Source organism: Mustela putorius, unplaced genomic scaffold (genome assembly GCF_011764305.1).
Source record: "Mustela putorius furo isolate JIRA1106 unplaced genomic scaffold, ASM1176430v1.1 tig00003850_pilon_pilon_pilon, whole genome shotgun sequence".
NCBI classification, from domain to species: domain Eukaryota; kingdom Metazoa; phylum Chordata; class Mammalia; order Carnivora; family Mustelidae; genus Mustela; species Mustela putorius.
Window position 1 is genome coordinate 11,933,757 of NW_025422002.1, and position 16,663 is coordinate 11,950,419.

Genomic DNA, 16,663 nt, shown 5'->3' on the forward strand with positions numbered 1-16,663 from the left:
CTTGGGTATTAGTATCCCTTCCACTTTAAGGAAGGAGGACTAACTAACATGCCAGGGTTAGAGAGTGAAAAATAAGTTGCTACAACTCAAATCCAGGTCTTCTGACCCCAAGCGGAGCTCCTTGGTTAGTGCTCTCTCTGAACTGAACTTGAATATAAAAGGTATTCACTAGCTAAAGGGGAAGACTGAACCTTCCTTTTCACCCCCACTGAGTGGGATGGTGAGAAAGGGGAGGGGTGAGAATGGCTTCTATGGAATACAAACTCCATCAAATACACAGGTTCTCCCCCGTCACATGATGGATCAGCCAGCTGAAAAACTGAACACAAGTAGAACTTTGAGGGTCTTGCCTTAGCAAAGTGAGCAGTGTGACAGCTATGACCACAATGAGATGCTTCTAAGGAAAACATGCAGAAGCATAAAGGTTCTGAAACTTGCTGTGAAGTCAGAGGGAAAAGAAACAGTAAACCAGCCACTTGGGGCCTTTCGTTGCTAGTTTACTACAATTGGAGACCTGGTTAATGGGTCAGCAAATGTCATCTGAATATGACACTGCAAAGAGGCCTATTCTTTTTTCTTTTCTTTCTTTCTTTTTAAAAATATTTTTATTTATTTATTTGGCAGAAAGAGTGAGAGAGCATAAGCAGGCAGAGCAGCAGAGGGAGAGGGAGAAGCAGGCTCCCCACTGAGCAGGGAGCCTGATGAGGGGCTCGATCCCAGGAGATCACGACCTGAGCCAAAGGCAGTCGCTTAACCAAATGAGCCACCCAGCCACCCCCCCAAAGAGGCCTATTCTAAAGAGGGGTCAGGAAACTTTTAGGTAATGGTACCAAAAAGAGAAAGTCCATGTACAGTGCTAGATGGGTTTGTTTATCGTAAGATGTAATTTTCACAACCTGGTGAGGCAGGTATAATTATCTCTATGAAATTAAAACTAAAAAAAAAAATTGGGTGACTTGCCCAAGTCACAGTAGTTATATTGGAATATGAGCTCCAGGCTCTAGGCCTTTGGCCTGGGTCAACTTCACAGCCCACAAGCACCATAAAACCAGAGAAGCCAGAGCACAAGGTAAGTAAACCCACACTTTGAAGGGATGCCCATCACTTTCCACAGTTTCTGCACCTGCAGAGCAGTCTGCATACATTCAGGTATTTTGGCCTTCCATGATCCAATAAGGCATCTTTAGAAAGGAAAGGGAAGTAGGCAGTGAGCACACGCAGGAAGGAACACTGGGTACTAGCCCAGCCACAGGAAAACGGCTGCAGTTTGTATCACCCGCTGCCCTCTGCTGGCCACTGGAAATAACAAGTGGAAAGAGGACCAAAGATTCATTTCACGTTGAAGCGTCAAGAGGTGATGATGACGGATTTCTAAAAACATTTTATTAGACAAAAACTCAAACTTATAAAAGAAGAGTAGAATATGTCCCATGTTTCTTCACTCAGCTTCAACAATTTATCAATTCAGGGAGAATATTGTGTCATCTACCCCAACCCACTTCCCTCCACTATGTTTTTTTCCAAGCAAAACCCAAACATCCTGTCATTTCATCTGTAAAAATTTTAATATGTATTTCTAAAAGAAAAGAAAAATTAAAAAAACCCATAACACCTGATCACAGCTTAAAAAAAAAGTCCATAAATCCAATAATTCCTTATGGGCCAAACAGCCCCAAATGGGGGGCGGGGTGGAGAAAGAAAGAAAGACCTAAAGCATTCAGCCTCACCCAAGAAGCTGCAATCATGCAAATCACAGATTAATAGCCTGAACCACCCAAGCAAACAAAAACACCTCATCTATAGCCTTGCCAGGATAAACCAGCAGGAACATAGATAAAAAGACTATGTGAACTGGAAATGCAAAGCTATGTACTTCTGTATAGTAGGAAGATTTTCAGCACATGGGCTACTAAATCTTTGTTGCATTTTTGGCTAAATCTTTCCAAAGACTCAGGAGGGGCAGCACTGTGTCCTTGGGGCCAAACATAGCTGGGTATCCATTGGGGTGAGAGGTAAGAGGGTGACCAAACCCACTTCCCTGGGCAATCTCAGCCCAGGGATCAGAATCAGGCTGAAAGAGTATTCCCTACTTTGTATTACCTCTACGCCATCTATCACCCAGTATTGCAAATTTCTATTCACACATCTGCCTCCCCTTCTAGAAAACGAACTCCTTGAAGGCAGAATGATGTTGTGTTCATTTTTGTATCCTGCATGGCTGACACATTAGAGAGGCTCAGTAGATGGTCACATAAAGAAAGACTGAGTCAGGAAAGTCCATCATTTGACAATACCAAGTGTTGGAGAGAAATGGGGAGAAAAGAGAACACTAATTTCCTGCTAGTAGACCTATACATTGATGTAACCACTCCGGAGGGCAATGTGGCAATATCCAAAGATATGTTCAAATGCTTAAGCCTCTAAGACAAGAACAGAATATTTAAATTAAAAAATATATATATACATTCTGGGGCTCCTGGGTGGCTCAGTTGGGTAAGCGTCTGACTTCTGATTTCAGCTCAGGTCATGATCTCAGGATCATGAGCTCAAGTCCCACATGGGGCTCTGTGCTCAGCATGAAATCTGATTGAGATTCTCTGCCTCTCCCTCTGCCCCTTCCCCTGCTCATGTGCACACGTATGTGCACACACTCACTCTAATAAATAAATCTTTTTTTTTTTTAAGATTTTATTTATTTGACAGACAGAGATCACAAGTAGGCAGAGAGGTAGGCAGAGAGAGAGAAGGGGAAGCAGCCTCCCTGCTGAGCAGAGAGCCCGATGTGCGGCTTGATCCCAGAACTCTGGGATCATGACCAGAGCCGAAGGCAGAGGCTTTAACCCATTGAGCCACCCACGCACCCCAATAAATCTTTTTTTTTTTTTTAAAGATTTTATTTATTTATTTGAGAGAGAGAGAGTATGAGAAGGGGGAGGGTCAGAGGGAGAAGCAGACTCCCTGCCAAGCAGGGAGCCCGACGCGGGACTCGATCCCGGGACTCCAGGATCATGACCTGAGCCGAAGGCAGTCACGCTACCAACCGAGCCGCCCAGGCATCCGCCCCAATAAATCTTTAAAAAAATAAAAAAAAAATGTACATTCAGAGAATAAAAAAGAACACAGATAGAGCTCCTGAAAATTAAAAATATAATAGCAGAAATACTCAAGAAGGGTTGGAAGCTAAAGTTGAGAAAATCTCCTAGAAAGCAGAGCAAAAAGACAGAAATCAAAAACAGGAGAAAAAAGAAAGAAAGCCAAAGGGCTCTTCAAGGAGGTCTAATATTTGAATAAAAGGAGTTCCAGAAAGAGAAGAGAGAAAACAGATGGGAAGAAGGTAAAAAAACAATAAAAGAAAAATTTCTTATATTCTTATTTTCTAAGTTTCCAAAATGAAAGGCCAATGAGTACCCAGTAAAGTAGATAAGAACAGATACATTATCAAAGCATATTAATGAGAAATATCAGAGCCCTGGGGGCAAGTGAAGACCTAACCAGCTTCCAGAAAGAACATACACAAAGGATTGAGAATGGCTCTGGATCTCAAGAGCAATCCTCAAATGAGATGATAATTGGAATAATGATATCAAAATTCTTATTCTTTTAAAGATTTTATTTATTTATTTGACAGAGAGAGATCACAAGTAGGCAGAGACAGAAGAGGAAGCAGGCTCCTTGCTGAGCAGAGAGCCAGACGTAGGGCTTGATCCCGGGACCATGACCTGAGCCGAAGGCAGAGGCTTTAACCCACTGAGCCACCCAGGCGCCCCATGATATCAAAATTCTTAAAGAAATGATTTCTATCTCCAGCTTAAATGTCCATTATCTGTAAGGATTAGCTAACGAGATTTCTAGTTATACACAGTCTCCCGATTTGCCTCCCTGCATCCTTACTCAGGAAGTTACTGGAGGCATGCTTCATCAAAATGCAAGTATACACCACAAAAGTAAAAGACATAAGAGATGGGAAGATAGGGGATCCCTCCCAAAAGACAGGGGAAGACAATCTCCATGGGAAAACAAAGTTGTGCAGGGAAGGAAAAGTGTATGATACGGCTCACCTATGAATCACAGTTAGAGACTCATATGTTGTAAATGCTGACAACTGGCTTCACCGAAGGTTCACAGTAACTACCCGAGGACTGAGGGATGGGAGGGGTGAGCATGTGTGGCCTGGTGGGTACAAGAGCTGAATTCTAATCTGCCACAGTGAGAAGTCCACAGATGATGCCAACAACTGAAAAGGAGAGAGGCGGCAGTATACACATACTATTTAGCAAACTGGCAGTGGAAATAAAACCGATCCACTAGGAGAGTTAGCAGCAGGTGTCTCTGGAAAGGTGAAAATGCAGGGGTCGGGGAGTGTGTGGAAGGGCAAGGTACTGCTGCTTTGGTAACGATCCGCACATGTGACTTCCATAAATCCTAAAATGAGGGGATAACCTGCATACAAGGAGTTATTTGGAAAACTGAGAGAGGCAGTAAGGCTTCCAACAGTACCTTACATGGTTTTGACTGTTTCAGACTGATGACAGTGCTGTTTTGCCAGTCTGTACACCAGTGCTATGTCCTAGTTCATGACCGTCATAATTTAGCACTTCAGAAGTACTTGCAGGATACAGATACAGCTTTACATTTTAATCAGGAATACTGAGACCTTTGATCCAACAGGTACATTAAGCCTAGATCTTCAAGAAGGAAATGATTTTACTTTGCAAATAACTAATGTCTCTAAGACGATGTTTTTAGGTGTTGGTTCAGAGGCTCTTCCCTGTCCCCTCCCTTGAAAGAGAGCTCTTATAACCCAGGACTCGGCCCAGGTAACACACACAGGAGACGAGGGTAGCAAATGGTGATAGGAGCTTTGTATAGCAATATGTACATTTGTGTTATAGGCCTTTTCACGCTTTATGTGTAGATTTTTACCTGTAACCTTCATTACATTGTGAATTAAATGTAAGTCTTGTCAAAAACAGAAACAAAAAACCAAAAACAACCAACCATGGATTTTTGGAAGTTCTTACCAGCAGTGAAAATGCCTTTGGTGCTCTGTTTCATACTAGAAGGTCTCACAATTGCTGAAAGCCCTGTGAGAGAAAACCAACAAAGATGCAAAAAAACCCAGATGTTAGTCATCTTCACACGTTTAAAACCTAAAACAAAATACTCTTTCCAGTTATCTATAACACCAGCAAATCCAGCTCTGCCCTGGTGTCACAGAATGACAATGGGAGGGGTATCAGGATTGAGGGCCAGGAGATCAGAGCTGCCAGCTGTGTCATCAACCAGCTGTGTTACCGACCAGCTGTGGGAGCCCAGACAAATGCCTGGTCCCCTCTGCGCCTGGGCCTCCTCGCCTTAATTAAAACAGGAGGTAGATTAAATCAACCTCGAAGCTCATTTTATGACTTTTAAATCTGGTTAAGGCTGCTGGTTCTCAACCCCAACATCTGAAATGATTAAAAAGAACCCAAAGTTTCCATCTAGGAGCTTTCATTCCTCAGTCCTCCATCCTCTCACAAAGGCAGAAGAGATCATATTGTGACAGAATCATGTTAAAATGAAAACAAACAATGTGCCTCCTCACTTATCTTCAGAAATAGATACCTGGGAATCTAGATGCATGCCCTGATAGCCTGGGGCAGGTCCCCGGGAGAATGCATCACTGGGTAGGGTATCTAAGCTTGCATCCTTGAGGAGCTCTAGAAATATTTACTCAATAAAACAGGAGAATGTGCTCATCTGGAGAAGAGAGTCATTTTTAGTCATGATTATTTCTTTACGGACAGCCCTTGTAAACACCTCAAAGGGAAGCAGGTCTCTGAAGATAAGATTTTTGGGTAAACAGGAGCACCTGGGTGGCTCAGTTGTTAAGCGTCTGCCTTTGGCTCAGGTTATGATCCCAGCATCCTGGGATAGAGCCCCATATCAGGTTCCCTGCTCCTCGGGAAGCCTGCTTCTCCCTCTCCCTCTTCCCCTGCTTGTATTCCCTCTCTCACTCTGTCAAATAAATAAATAAAATCTTAAAAAAAAAAAAAAGATTTTTGGGTAAACACTGAGAAGGCCCCAGGGTAATATGTGGAACATGGGCCATGTCAGAGGGAACTGACGAAACACATGATGAGACACACTGAACAGGAGTCAGCTGGTGAAAGCTGTATTCCTGATGTTATAAAAGCACTAAAAATGTCACCAGTCTCCTTCCTTCTCAGACCACCATGAAGGACATGGAGGAGTCTTTGGAAAAACTTCTAGAAGTTATGTTCTTAGAACCAAAACAAACATTGTTTTTTCCTTTGACAGTGATTTAGGATCCAGGAATCTGAAAACAGAAGTACTTTCACCACCCTACTTCAAACAAATGACAATTTAGATTTGGAAAAACCCCAGACTGTTAGCGCTTTCTTCTTCCATGAGACAATCTGTCTCTCCATCTCACCAGGAAAGGAAGAATAAAGAATACATTTCAGTCACAGAGTTTGCTTTTTACCCATGGTCAGCATTTCCTGAATATCAAATCCAGAAACATACCTAGTCGCACCACTTCTCCACAGTCAGGATCATGAGCAACTTGCAATAAAGTTTCTTCTACATCTCTGTTTTTTCCAGGAGGGTCCATAATATGATTAATTTGTTGCTGTAAGGTTTTGGGCAATGTCATTAGCTGAGTGAATTGTCCTTCTGGGCTTTTATCTATCTAAGGGGGGAAAAAAGATAATGTCTATGCAAAGTTCTTTGAATTTTATAAAGATTCAACGACACATGGCTTCTCTTTCAAATCACATAAACATACACTGAACCTATTCCCTAGACTGGGCAGCACACTAAGGAGACTTGCTCCTTTCTGAAACTGAATGCACAAGAGTTCACATGCTAAGTTCCTTCAAAGAGGTCAACTCCTTTCCTATAATGGTCCATTTTTACATGAAAAAAGTATAGAAGCTTCTTTCAACGATCAATTTCTGTCTCTCAGTTTTGAAGTTCCTATGGGTCTTATATCCAGCAGCTGAAGGAACTGAGGCTGCTACTAACATTGACTGAGGCTCAGCAAATCCAGGTACTCACTCTCTCCCATTTTAAACACAGAGGCACTGAGTGGCACAACCAGGGTCCTACTGCCACTGCGAGAGAGCCACCTCTAACCTCGTGCCTCCTGCCTTCTGGGCCTTTTTATTCACCAGGCTGTATTTCATTAACTGTAGGAATAAACTGAAGACAAGTTTATTTGCTTTCAACCTTCTGGCACATAGTAGGTAGTCAAAAACCCTAGCTGAGTAAGGAATGAATAAGTGCATCAATAAAACTTAGTTTTCGTTATTTCTTAAGGAGGATTAAATTACACCAGTGGTTTCTGTGCCCCACATATTCCAAGGACATCAAGTTGAAAGATAAATACAGAAATAAAACATACAAACTACACATCAGACTTTACTTTGAATCCAAATTTAGCCACAGAGCCAAGACCACACCTAGCTTCCCTAACTCCTAGTCTAATATACTTTACTTCATGGAACTAAGTTTTTACAAAATCATATAGACACTGCCTGCCTGTCAATGTGAGAACCAGTAGCACCGCCCTTAATGGCTCATCCCATTATTTTTCAGGTAAGAATCTGTCTTATATTCTTTCACCAAATGTTTAGGTTTTAACTTGGACTAAGAGGAGAGTAAGAAAAAATGAGACAAATGAATGTATTAAATTTTAGATCCAGATTTTCTAGATATGACTTATTAATACTTAGTTTCACTTAGTCTACTACTTTTTTTCATATAACAAGTATTTGTTGAGTATTGTCTGGATTTTCCAGTTTTCTATAAAATTCATGCAAAGAAGAGCAAAGTTCTATTATCCACTGGCTCCAGTAAAGGGTTTTTTTTTTAAAAATTTCATATTTATCATTAAAATGATTCTAAATCCAAAGAATTTGTACTCTATTTATATTTGTTTCAATAAATGATAGAAATGTGGATATTATGGGGCACCTGGGTGGCTCAGTGGATTAAGCCTCTGCCTTCAGCTCAGGTCATGATCTCAGGGTCCTGGGATCAAGCCCCTGCATTGGGCTCTCTGCTCAGCAGGGAGCCTGTTCTCCCCCACCCTGCCTACTGCTCTCTGCCTACTTGTGATCTCTGTCAAGTAAATAAATCTTTTTTTTTAAAATGTGGCTATTATTGTAAAATATATTAGAAATAAACATTTATGGATTCATACATTGGGGCTAAGAATTGAGATTAGTAAAAAGGATCTTATATTTCTGTAAGGCTTTATCTATGAATTTCAGAGATATCAAGAGTTAAAAAATATTATTTGCCACTGCTTTCTTTTGAGGAAAAGAATGCACTGGAATTTTTGCTTGAAAGACAGAACATTAGGTGACATTTTCAAATAAACTGCTAAATTCTGTGTAATTATCCTCTTTGATTCTCATTAAAACATGGAAGTGAAAGCATTTAGTTAAATCATGAGAGTCAGTAAATAAAGGAGAAGAATTTGAAAAAAAATCATGGAAGTCAAACTGCATTTTAAAAGCAGATAAGAAAAGGCCACACACTGTATGGTTCCATTTATACAAAGTGTCCAGAATAGACAAATTCATAGAGGCAGAAAACAGATTAGTGGTCACCTGTGGGGTGGGGAAGATAGAAACTACAAATGGATGTGGGATTTCTTTTTCAAGTGATGGAAATGTTGTAAAATTAGACTGTAGTGGTAGTTGCACAACTTTGTGAATATGCTAAAAAAACACTGAATTTTATAGTATGTGAATTACATCTCAATAAAGCTGATGTTTTAAAAAAGCACATGTGGTCACAGGATACTGGATGCTGCATTATACCACACAGATCCTGGCTTAAGGGCCAAGGTATCCACTCTACTAGCTGCTGGGGAAGTTGGCTGACTCCCTCTCTTAGAGTCCCTCCCAGACTTGTCCTCAGCCAAAGGGAGGGCTTGGACCCAATGACTGGACAATGCAGTGTACAAAGGCCTGGCCTCTTTGCCCCAAGACGGGACAACCAGGAAAGGCCACCTAGTTCCACAGTGCCATCGTAGGATCAGATGACGGCTTGTTTCAAATCCACTCAATCCCAATCCTACACAATAGGTACCAGGAGTGGTCCTAATGCGCACACTCTGTGTTGGTATTTTAGAGCTGTCATACTAAGGAAGGCCAACTGGAAGCCTCTGAAGCTGCCATTTTACCTCTTATGCAAGACAGTGATTACAAAAACAACAACAACAAACACCATATCTCAGGAGGAACAGCAGGGTATCAGTGTTATCTGTATACCTAAAGGATACAGGGGTGTGATGCTTGATTTTGTGTCACTTGGCTAGACTATTGTGCTTAGTTGCTTGGTCAAACATTAGTCCAGATATTATTATAAGAGTACTTTTAAAGATATAATTAATATTTAAGTCAGCAGACTCTGAATAAAGCAGATTTCCCTCTATAATGCAGGAAGGCCTCATTTAATCAGCCAAAGGCCTTAAGAAAAAAGACTAAAGTCTCCAAGGAAGAAGGAATTCTACCTCTAGATTGCCCTCAGACTTAAAACTACAACATACTCTTCCCTGGGTCTCCAGCCTGCTGGCATGCTCTGTACATTTCAAACTCATTAGTCTCCACAATTTAATTCCTTAAAATAAATCTCTCTATATATATATCCTACTGGCTCAGTTTCTTTGGAGAACTCTGACTAATACAAAGGCTAATGGTCTCCATCATACTTCCTTTAAGTCTGGCCTTCACAAAATCCAAATGTGTTCTGGAAGATTACAGCAGACTACCACAACTCAACCAAGTGGAAGTCCCAGTTTCATCTGCTGTGCCAGATGCAGTAAATCTATTAGAGCAAGTCAACAGAACTGCAGGTATCTGGATGGGGCCAAAACTAGGGAATGCACTCTTTTCCATCTTTATTTGTAAGGAGGATCAGAAGCAGCTCCCATTCACGAGACAGACAATAGTATATCTATGTTTGCCTCAGGGCTCTGTTAACTTTCCCATTCTGTGTTGTAAGATCCCCCAAGGAAACCAGACAGTGTGGCCATTCCGTGTAATCTTGGGCTGACCCACTTCATCAATGCTTTGCTGCTGCTGTTACCTGGTAAGCAACAGACAAAAGTACACTGGAGTGCCTGGTAGATAAATGCACTCCAGAGGGTAGAAGATAAACCCTATGACGTTTCAGGAGTCTACCATATCAACAAAAAGTTTGGTGGCCAAGTGGTCTGATGCATGCTGGGACATCCTCTCCAAAGTAAAGATGAACTTTGTGCATCCTGCACCTCTTACTGCTAAGACTGAAGCATGATGCTTGATAAGCCTCTTCAGGTTTTGGAGGCAGCAGATTCCACACTTGACTGTAATGTTCAGACCCATTTATGAAGTGGTATAAAAGGATGCCAGTTGTGTGGGCTCAGAGCAGAAAAGAGCTCTACAACAGATCCAGGCAGCAGAGCAAGCAGGCCCTCACTTGGGCCATATACTCCATATATACTCCATAATGCTAAAGGTATCTTTGGTATAAAAAGCCACAGGGGCACCTGGGTGGCTCAGTGGGTTAAGCCTCTGCCTTCGGCTCAGGTCGTGATCTTGGAGTCCTGGGATTGAGCCCCACATTGGGCTCTCTCTCAGCGGGGAGCTTGTTCCCCCCACCCCCGCCCCCTGCCTACTTGTGATCTCTGTCTGTCAAATAAATAAATAAAAATCTTAAAAAAAAAAAAAAGAAAAGAAAAAAGAAGTCACAGGAAGCTTGTGGTGGGCTCTCAGTAGGAGAATCACAATGTAGACTGCTAGGGTTCTGGAGATGGTCATGCCCTCTGGAGTGAAGAACAATACATCATTTGAAATCAGCTCCCAGATATGAGACCCTTCTAACCGTGGAGCAAAAAAAGACCATGCATCAAGAACCGTCCATCATGAACTGAGATCTCTCATATTCACCAACTGTTAAGTTCAGGCAGGCTCAACAGTAATCCACTGTAAGACAGAAGAGGTACACCAGCATAAGTAAGGCCAAAGGGCACGAGTAAGCTGCACACGCAGGAAACCCAGGCCCCATACCATCGACTATGCACTGTTGCACCAGTGCACGCCATCCTATTTCTCCACTGTTTCATGCACATGGCTACATGGAGGTTCCCTTATGACTGGCATGTGGTGGATAAAGGATGAGTTTGCTCCAGGGATGACTTGGCTTGGTATGAACAAGCCAAAACTGATGCATTACAGCCTCACTCAGGGGCAGCCCTGAAAGACACTAATGAGGGGAAATCCTCCCAAATGGGTATGCTTCCGGTAGTGCACCTGGCCATCCACTTTACATGGACAAAGCAGCCCTGGGGAAGAATATACAAAGACCCATGGGAGTGAAGTATGGTTCACTGGTTGGCCAGACCTGAAAGGAAAAATACTGGAAGACTAAAGACAAAAATCTGGGGAGAAGGAGCACCTAGGTGGCTCAGTGGGTTAAAGCCTCTGCTTTCGGCTCAGGTCATGATCCCAGGGTCCTGGGATCGAGCCCCACATCGGGCTCTCTGCTCTGCAGGAAGCCTGCTTCCTCCTCTCTCTCTGCCTGCCTCTCTGCCTACTTGTGATCTCTGACTGCCAAATAAATAAATAAAATCTTTAAAAAAAAAAAACTGGGGAGAAGAGGTATGTGGATGCACGTACAGGAGGCATGCACAAAGTGTGAAGATCTTTGTATTTTGCTAATGTCCACGAGAAAGTATCCTTCACAGAAGAATCAACAATAACCAAAAGAACAATTCAGCCAGTTAATTCAAAAGCCTCTGGCACAATGGCTTATAAAAGGAGTAGCCATGGTGGCAGGGAACAAGGTTCTGCCTAGTCCAAGGCTGACTTAGCTACTGCTGTTGTTAAAGTCTATCCTGACAGCAACAGAAGCCAAAGCTGAGAATCTGATAATAAGACCATCTCTTGAGACTAACCAGCCACTTGGTGGATGTTAACTACATTGGACACCTTCCATCTGGGAAGGGGCAGTAATTCATCTTAACTGGAAGTTACACATGTTCTGAACATGGGTTTGCCCTTCCTGCCTACAGGACCTGGCCAATACCATGACAAGGCTTACAGGATGCCTGCTTCACCAACATGGTTGTACTATGGAACATCACTTATGGCACTCATTTTAGAGCAAAAGAGGTACAGAGTTACAGCAACGGGCACAGGACCATGCCTCCACTATAACTACCATATACTTCATCAAAGCTGCCAGACTGATAGAGCAGTTCCCAAAAAGAGGAAATCTGGGGCCCATACAGCAAAGAATTATCTAGCCCCAAATGCTAATAGTTCCATCATTAAAAAATCCTGACAGGGCAATGAAGAACAGGTAAGCCAGCAGCTTGGAGATGATACCCGGTGAGAATGGGGTGCAGTACACATCCTAAATTAATGCCTGTTACAGAGTACCTCATTCCCAACCAGTAGAATGCATAGGTCTGGGAACCAAGGGATGGAAGAGGTAGCCTTGCTTCCCATTGTTCCCAGTGACCCACTCAGAAAATGTGTGCCTCCTATGCCTACGACTTCAAGACTTTAAACTTAAAGGTATGACTGCCACCCGCTCTCTTCAGATCCCATGCCAAAAGTCCAGCAGACACAGAAAGGAGTCACCACAGTGTCAGAAGTAATTGATCCTGATCATCTGAGGTAAAGCTGCTGGTGCACAACTCTCAGTACCCCTTGCCCAATTTTGATGGTAAAGGGAAAGGGCAGCAATCGTAGCCTGAAATGGGGAAGGTGACCGGGTCTCAGATGCCTTAGGGATGAGGGTCTGGGCCACCTCGTCTAGCCCAGCACAAGTGCTAGATAAGGGTGAGGGGAGTTTGGAATGTGTAGTACGGGAAGGAGCAGGGGGGTGTCAGTGACAACCTCAGTAGTGCTGGGAACTGTAATTTGGTCCATAAATCTTACTCTTGTAAGCTTCCCCAGGATAAGAGATCAATTAGGACTTAGATCATGCAGGCTTTCACAGGCCATAGCGAGGAATTTGGAAATATCTTCAGGGTTAAAGAAAATTCCCAGCCCTTTTCCCTTGCTCAGTTTCCCAAAAGTTGGCAGCTAGGCAATCTTTTCTGATTCCAAACCAGGGAGTAGATGATGTCTACTGGACATCCTACAGATGTCTGGAGAAATCCTACAGATTCTAACAGTAAGAGAAATAGAAACAATGTAAAGAAGAAGATAAAACTTCAAAAATTATAATGAAGACCACTAAAGGGGTGATAAAAGATAATGCCTTTGGAAAACAAAAACAGGATGCTATAAGAAAAAAAGAACAAAGGAAATTAAATATTTAATAGTGGTGCTAGAAGATCAGTTGGAAAAATTCTTCTGGAAAAGAGAACAGAAACCGCAAAGAAAAAGGAAGGAGAAAAGAAAAATTAAAAAGATCAAACCAGGAGGTCTGACAACCAGCTAACAGAAATTCCAGAAAGAGCAAAGTAAGAAAATGGATATGAAGAAATTATTATAGAAGTAACAAAATTTCTTAGAATTGGAGCTCAAGAGTTTCCAGACTGAAAACGCTCATGAAGTACCAGAATAATAGTGAAAAACACATATACAAAGACAAATCATCATGAAATTTAAGACTGGAAAAAGGGAAAGGATCCTAAACACTATCTGAGAGCTAAAAAAGGACAGGCAATCTGAAAGGACAGGCAATCTGAAAGTCACTGGACTTTTTAACACAACACTTAGACACTAGAAGGAGGATGCTGTGACTTAAAAAGTCTGAGGGAAAAATTATTTCCAACCTAGAATGTAATACGTACCCCAAACTATCAATCAGTACAAGAGTAGAATGTGCAGAGGTACATGGTCTCAAAAAATTTACCTTCCTTGCAACCTACGGTAGAGAGGTACTAAAGGTATATTTCACCAAAATTAAAGCGTAATCATGAAAAAAGAAGACAAAAAATGCAGAAAACCAAAACCTAGGAAAGGAGAGAAGGCGGAAAGAACCCTCAGGGTGATAATGAAAAGATGCTCCAGGAGAAGAGCTGTGCCACAAGGCTAGAAAACAACCAGTCCAGAAAGAACAGGGCACACGGAGCTCCAGGAAGAAACACCCTCAAGAAAAACAAGAAACAGAAAATACCTGATGTGTTGGTCTATGATGAGAGAAGCTATACAGATCTGTAAGAGGGTATCAATTAGTGACAGGTATTAAAAAAATTAAGCAAATGAAGAAAATGAGACAATTATTAACTCCAAGAAAAACACATTTGCACAGGAAAGAAGATTTCATAGTAGTGTATCCCAGCAATGAAGAAAAAGTAAGTTTCATAATAATGTAAATAGAAAACATTAACTTAACCAAAAATTATGAAATAACTGTACGTGGAGCAAGAGGGAATGAGGTGGGAAGGGAAGTGTGTGCGTGTGAGTGTGTACCCGTGAGAGCATGTTGATGGGAGTGACAAAAGGGAGTAAGAGAATCTTCATCTTCCACAGAGGAGGACAAAAATAAAGTATAAAACAGAAAAAAAAATCAACAAATAACAGTGACATCATATTGTTTAGAAACATGGAGGTAAACATTGGACCGCTAACGAGATGAAAGCAGTCGCCTCTGGGAAGAAGCACTGTGAAGCAGGAAGTTGCCAAGTAGGGAACTGTTACTTTTTGTTATAAACCTTGAGGTCCCATTTGGTTTTTAAACCATGTGCGTGCATTTCTTTGAGAAAAGTAAAAAGTTTAAAAAACTTGCAAAATTCTGGGCATTTCATGTTACTCTCTCTTTTTTAAAAAAACACTTCCTTTTTTTTCAAGGTTCCCTTTCAGTTGTAAAAATTCCATTGATTCTATATTTAATATAATATTAGTTGCCCCTAGGGGCGCCTGGGTGGCTCAGTGGGTTAAGCCACTGCCTTCCGCTCAGGTCATGGTCTCAGGGTTCTGGGATCGAGTCCCACATCGGGCTCTCTGCTGGGCAGGGAGCCTGCTTCCCTCTCTCTCTCTCTGTCTACTTGTGGTCTCTGTCTGTCAAATAAATAAATAAAATCTTAAAAAAAAAAAATTAGTTGCCCCTATTATTTGGAAGAGGAAGAGTGTTCTTTGTGATAAACATAAAAAATAACTGTGGTTTCCAGAGTTTTAAAAAATCTTAAATTCAAAATACTTTCCTCAAAGGAAGAGTTCTTTAATATTTACTTTCAAATATTTAATAATATAATTTTGGGGGGTGCCTCAATCGGTTAACGTCTGTCTTTGGCTTAGGTCATGATTCCAGAGTCCCAGAATCAAGCCCTGCATCAGGCTCCCTGCTCAGCAGGGACTCTGATTCTCCCTCTGCCCTTTGCCCTGCTTGTGCTCTCACTCTCAAATAAATAAATACAATCTTTAAAATATTTATATATATAATTTTTAAAGATACTCGGGAAGAAAGTTTCATTTGATGTATCAAAAGGAAAGCCAAGATATAATAAACCCAACGAGTGAGGAAAACAATAAGCATCAGAAAAATATATGTGAGAGCCCATTTACATAAAACCAAACCAAACAAACAAAGACCAAACTCATACATGTGTATATGTACAAATAAATACAAAAATGCACACAAAAAGAGATCTGGGAGAATATATGCTGAACTGTCAGTAAGGTTACGTCTGGGGAGGCAAGTGGGTTTGGGAATGAAGAATCTGAGAATTTATTTTCACTTGTTTTTGACTGGTAATCAGTACATATAGTAAGAATTTCAAATGGCAAAAAAGATATACATGGTAAAGACAGGTCCTTTCCCACATCAGCCCCTGTTCCCTTTCCCAAAGGTGGCCTCTTATTACTTGTCTCTTATGTTACCTTTGGCATTATTCCAAATACATGGACTAGTATGTTTACATATGAAACCTACTTTTTATAAACTGTAAATGTTATCACACTAATCATATTGCTCTAACCCTTCTTCCTCTTAGAATAGCTCTTGCCTTAGAAACAATATAAATTATTTCTCACATACAGTTTACCTCCAGTCGGCCGTGCTGGATCTTATACACCACTTGAGGATTCTCCTGTAGTATGTTGCCATAGAGCTCACGAAAGTGGGCTATGTTGGGCTTCACAATATTCAACACTTTTGTCTTATCCTCTCCAACCACCATCCGAAAGTCGCCTGGTTAAAACAAATGGAAAAACAAATTTTCCATTGAGAGTCCACATCCTGACCTACAAAACTACAGCCCCATATTCATCCTATGCTAGTTCAAGATGGTGGCATCCCACATTCAAATCATTTGCCTTTCCTCTTTAAAACTGTGACTAATACATTACCCAAGAAATGCAGGCACTTGTTCAGGGGCAAACAGAGCCTCTCAAATCATAAAGCTCTTTTTTCTGGTTAAAATGCAGTTACCTAAGTGCAAAAGGTAATCACCATTGAGAAGCTGATTTGTTTTTGTTTTTCCAATGCAAATGCACCTATACTTATAATCTTCCATCCTGTGAGCAAAATTCTGTGACTAATCATGGAGCTGATGGCTGTGTCATCTTGGATGTGTCCTTGCTACTGCTTACTTGGCTTGAACCTCTTTGGTGTGTTTGTGCAAGGGCTTTGAGGTACTTTATGAATATAAAGAACTTTATCTATCATATTTGATAAGGACAAGAGCAGCGAGCATTAAGAGTCCTAG

General features: G+C 41.4%; 1 protein-coding gene across 9 annotated transcripts in view; it reads right to left on the reverse strand.

Annotated features, from left to right (window-relative positions):
• Positions 1 to 16,663, reverse strand: part of TAMM41 (TAM41 mitochondrial translocator assembly and maintenance homolog) — a 60,443-nt gene that overhangs the window by 15,784 nt on the left and 27,996 nt on the right. For 6 of the 9 annotated variants that reach the window (XR_001178932.2, XR_006601559.1, XR_006601560.1 and 3 more), the window contains 3 exons: positions 16,001 to 16,146; positions 6,529 to 6,694; positions 5,022 to 5,084 (listed from right to left, as the gene is read on the reverse strand). Coding sequence is in view for 6 of the 9 variants with exons in the window: in XM_045063321.1 (XP_044919256.1) it covers positions 5,022 to 5,084; positions 6,529 to 6,694; positions 16,001 to 16,146 (375 nt within the window). In the remaining 3 variants the exon portion in view is untranslated. Of the gene's footprint in view, positions 1 to 3,745; positions 4,235 to 5,021; positions 5,085 to 6,528; positions 6,695 to 15,993; positions 16,147 to 16,663 lie in introns of those variants that run through there. The other 3 variants (XM_013054654.2, XM_045063320.1, XM_045063322.1) reach the window with 3 other exon arrangements.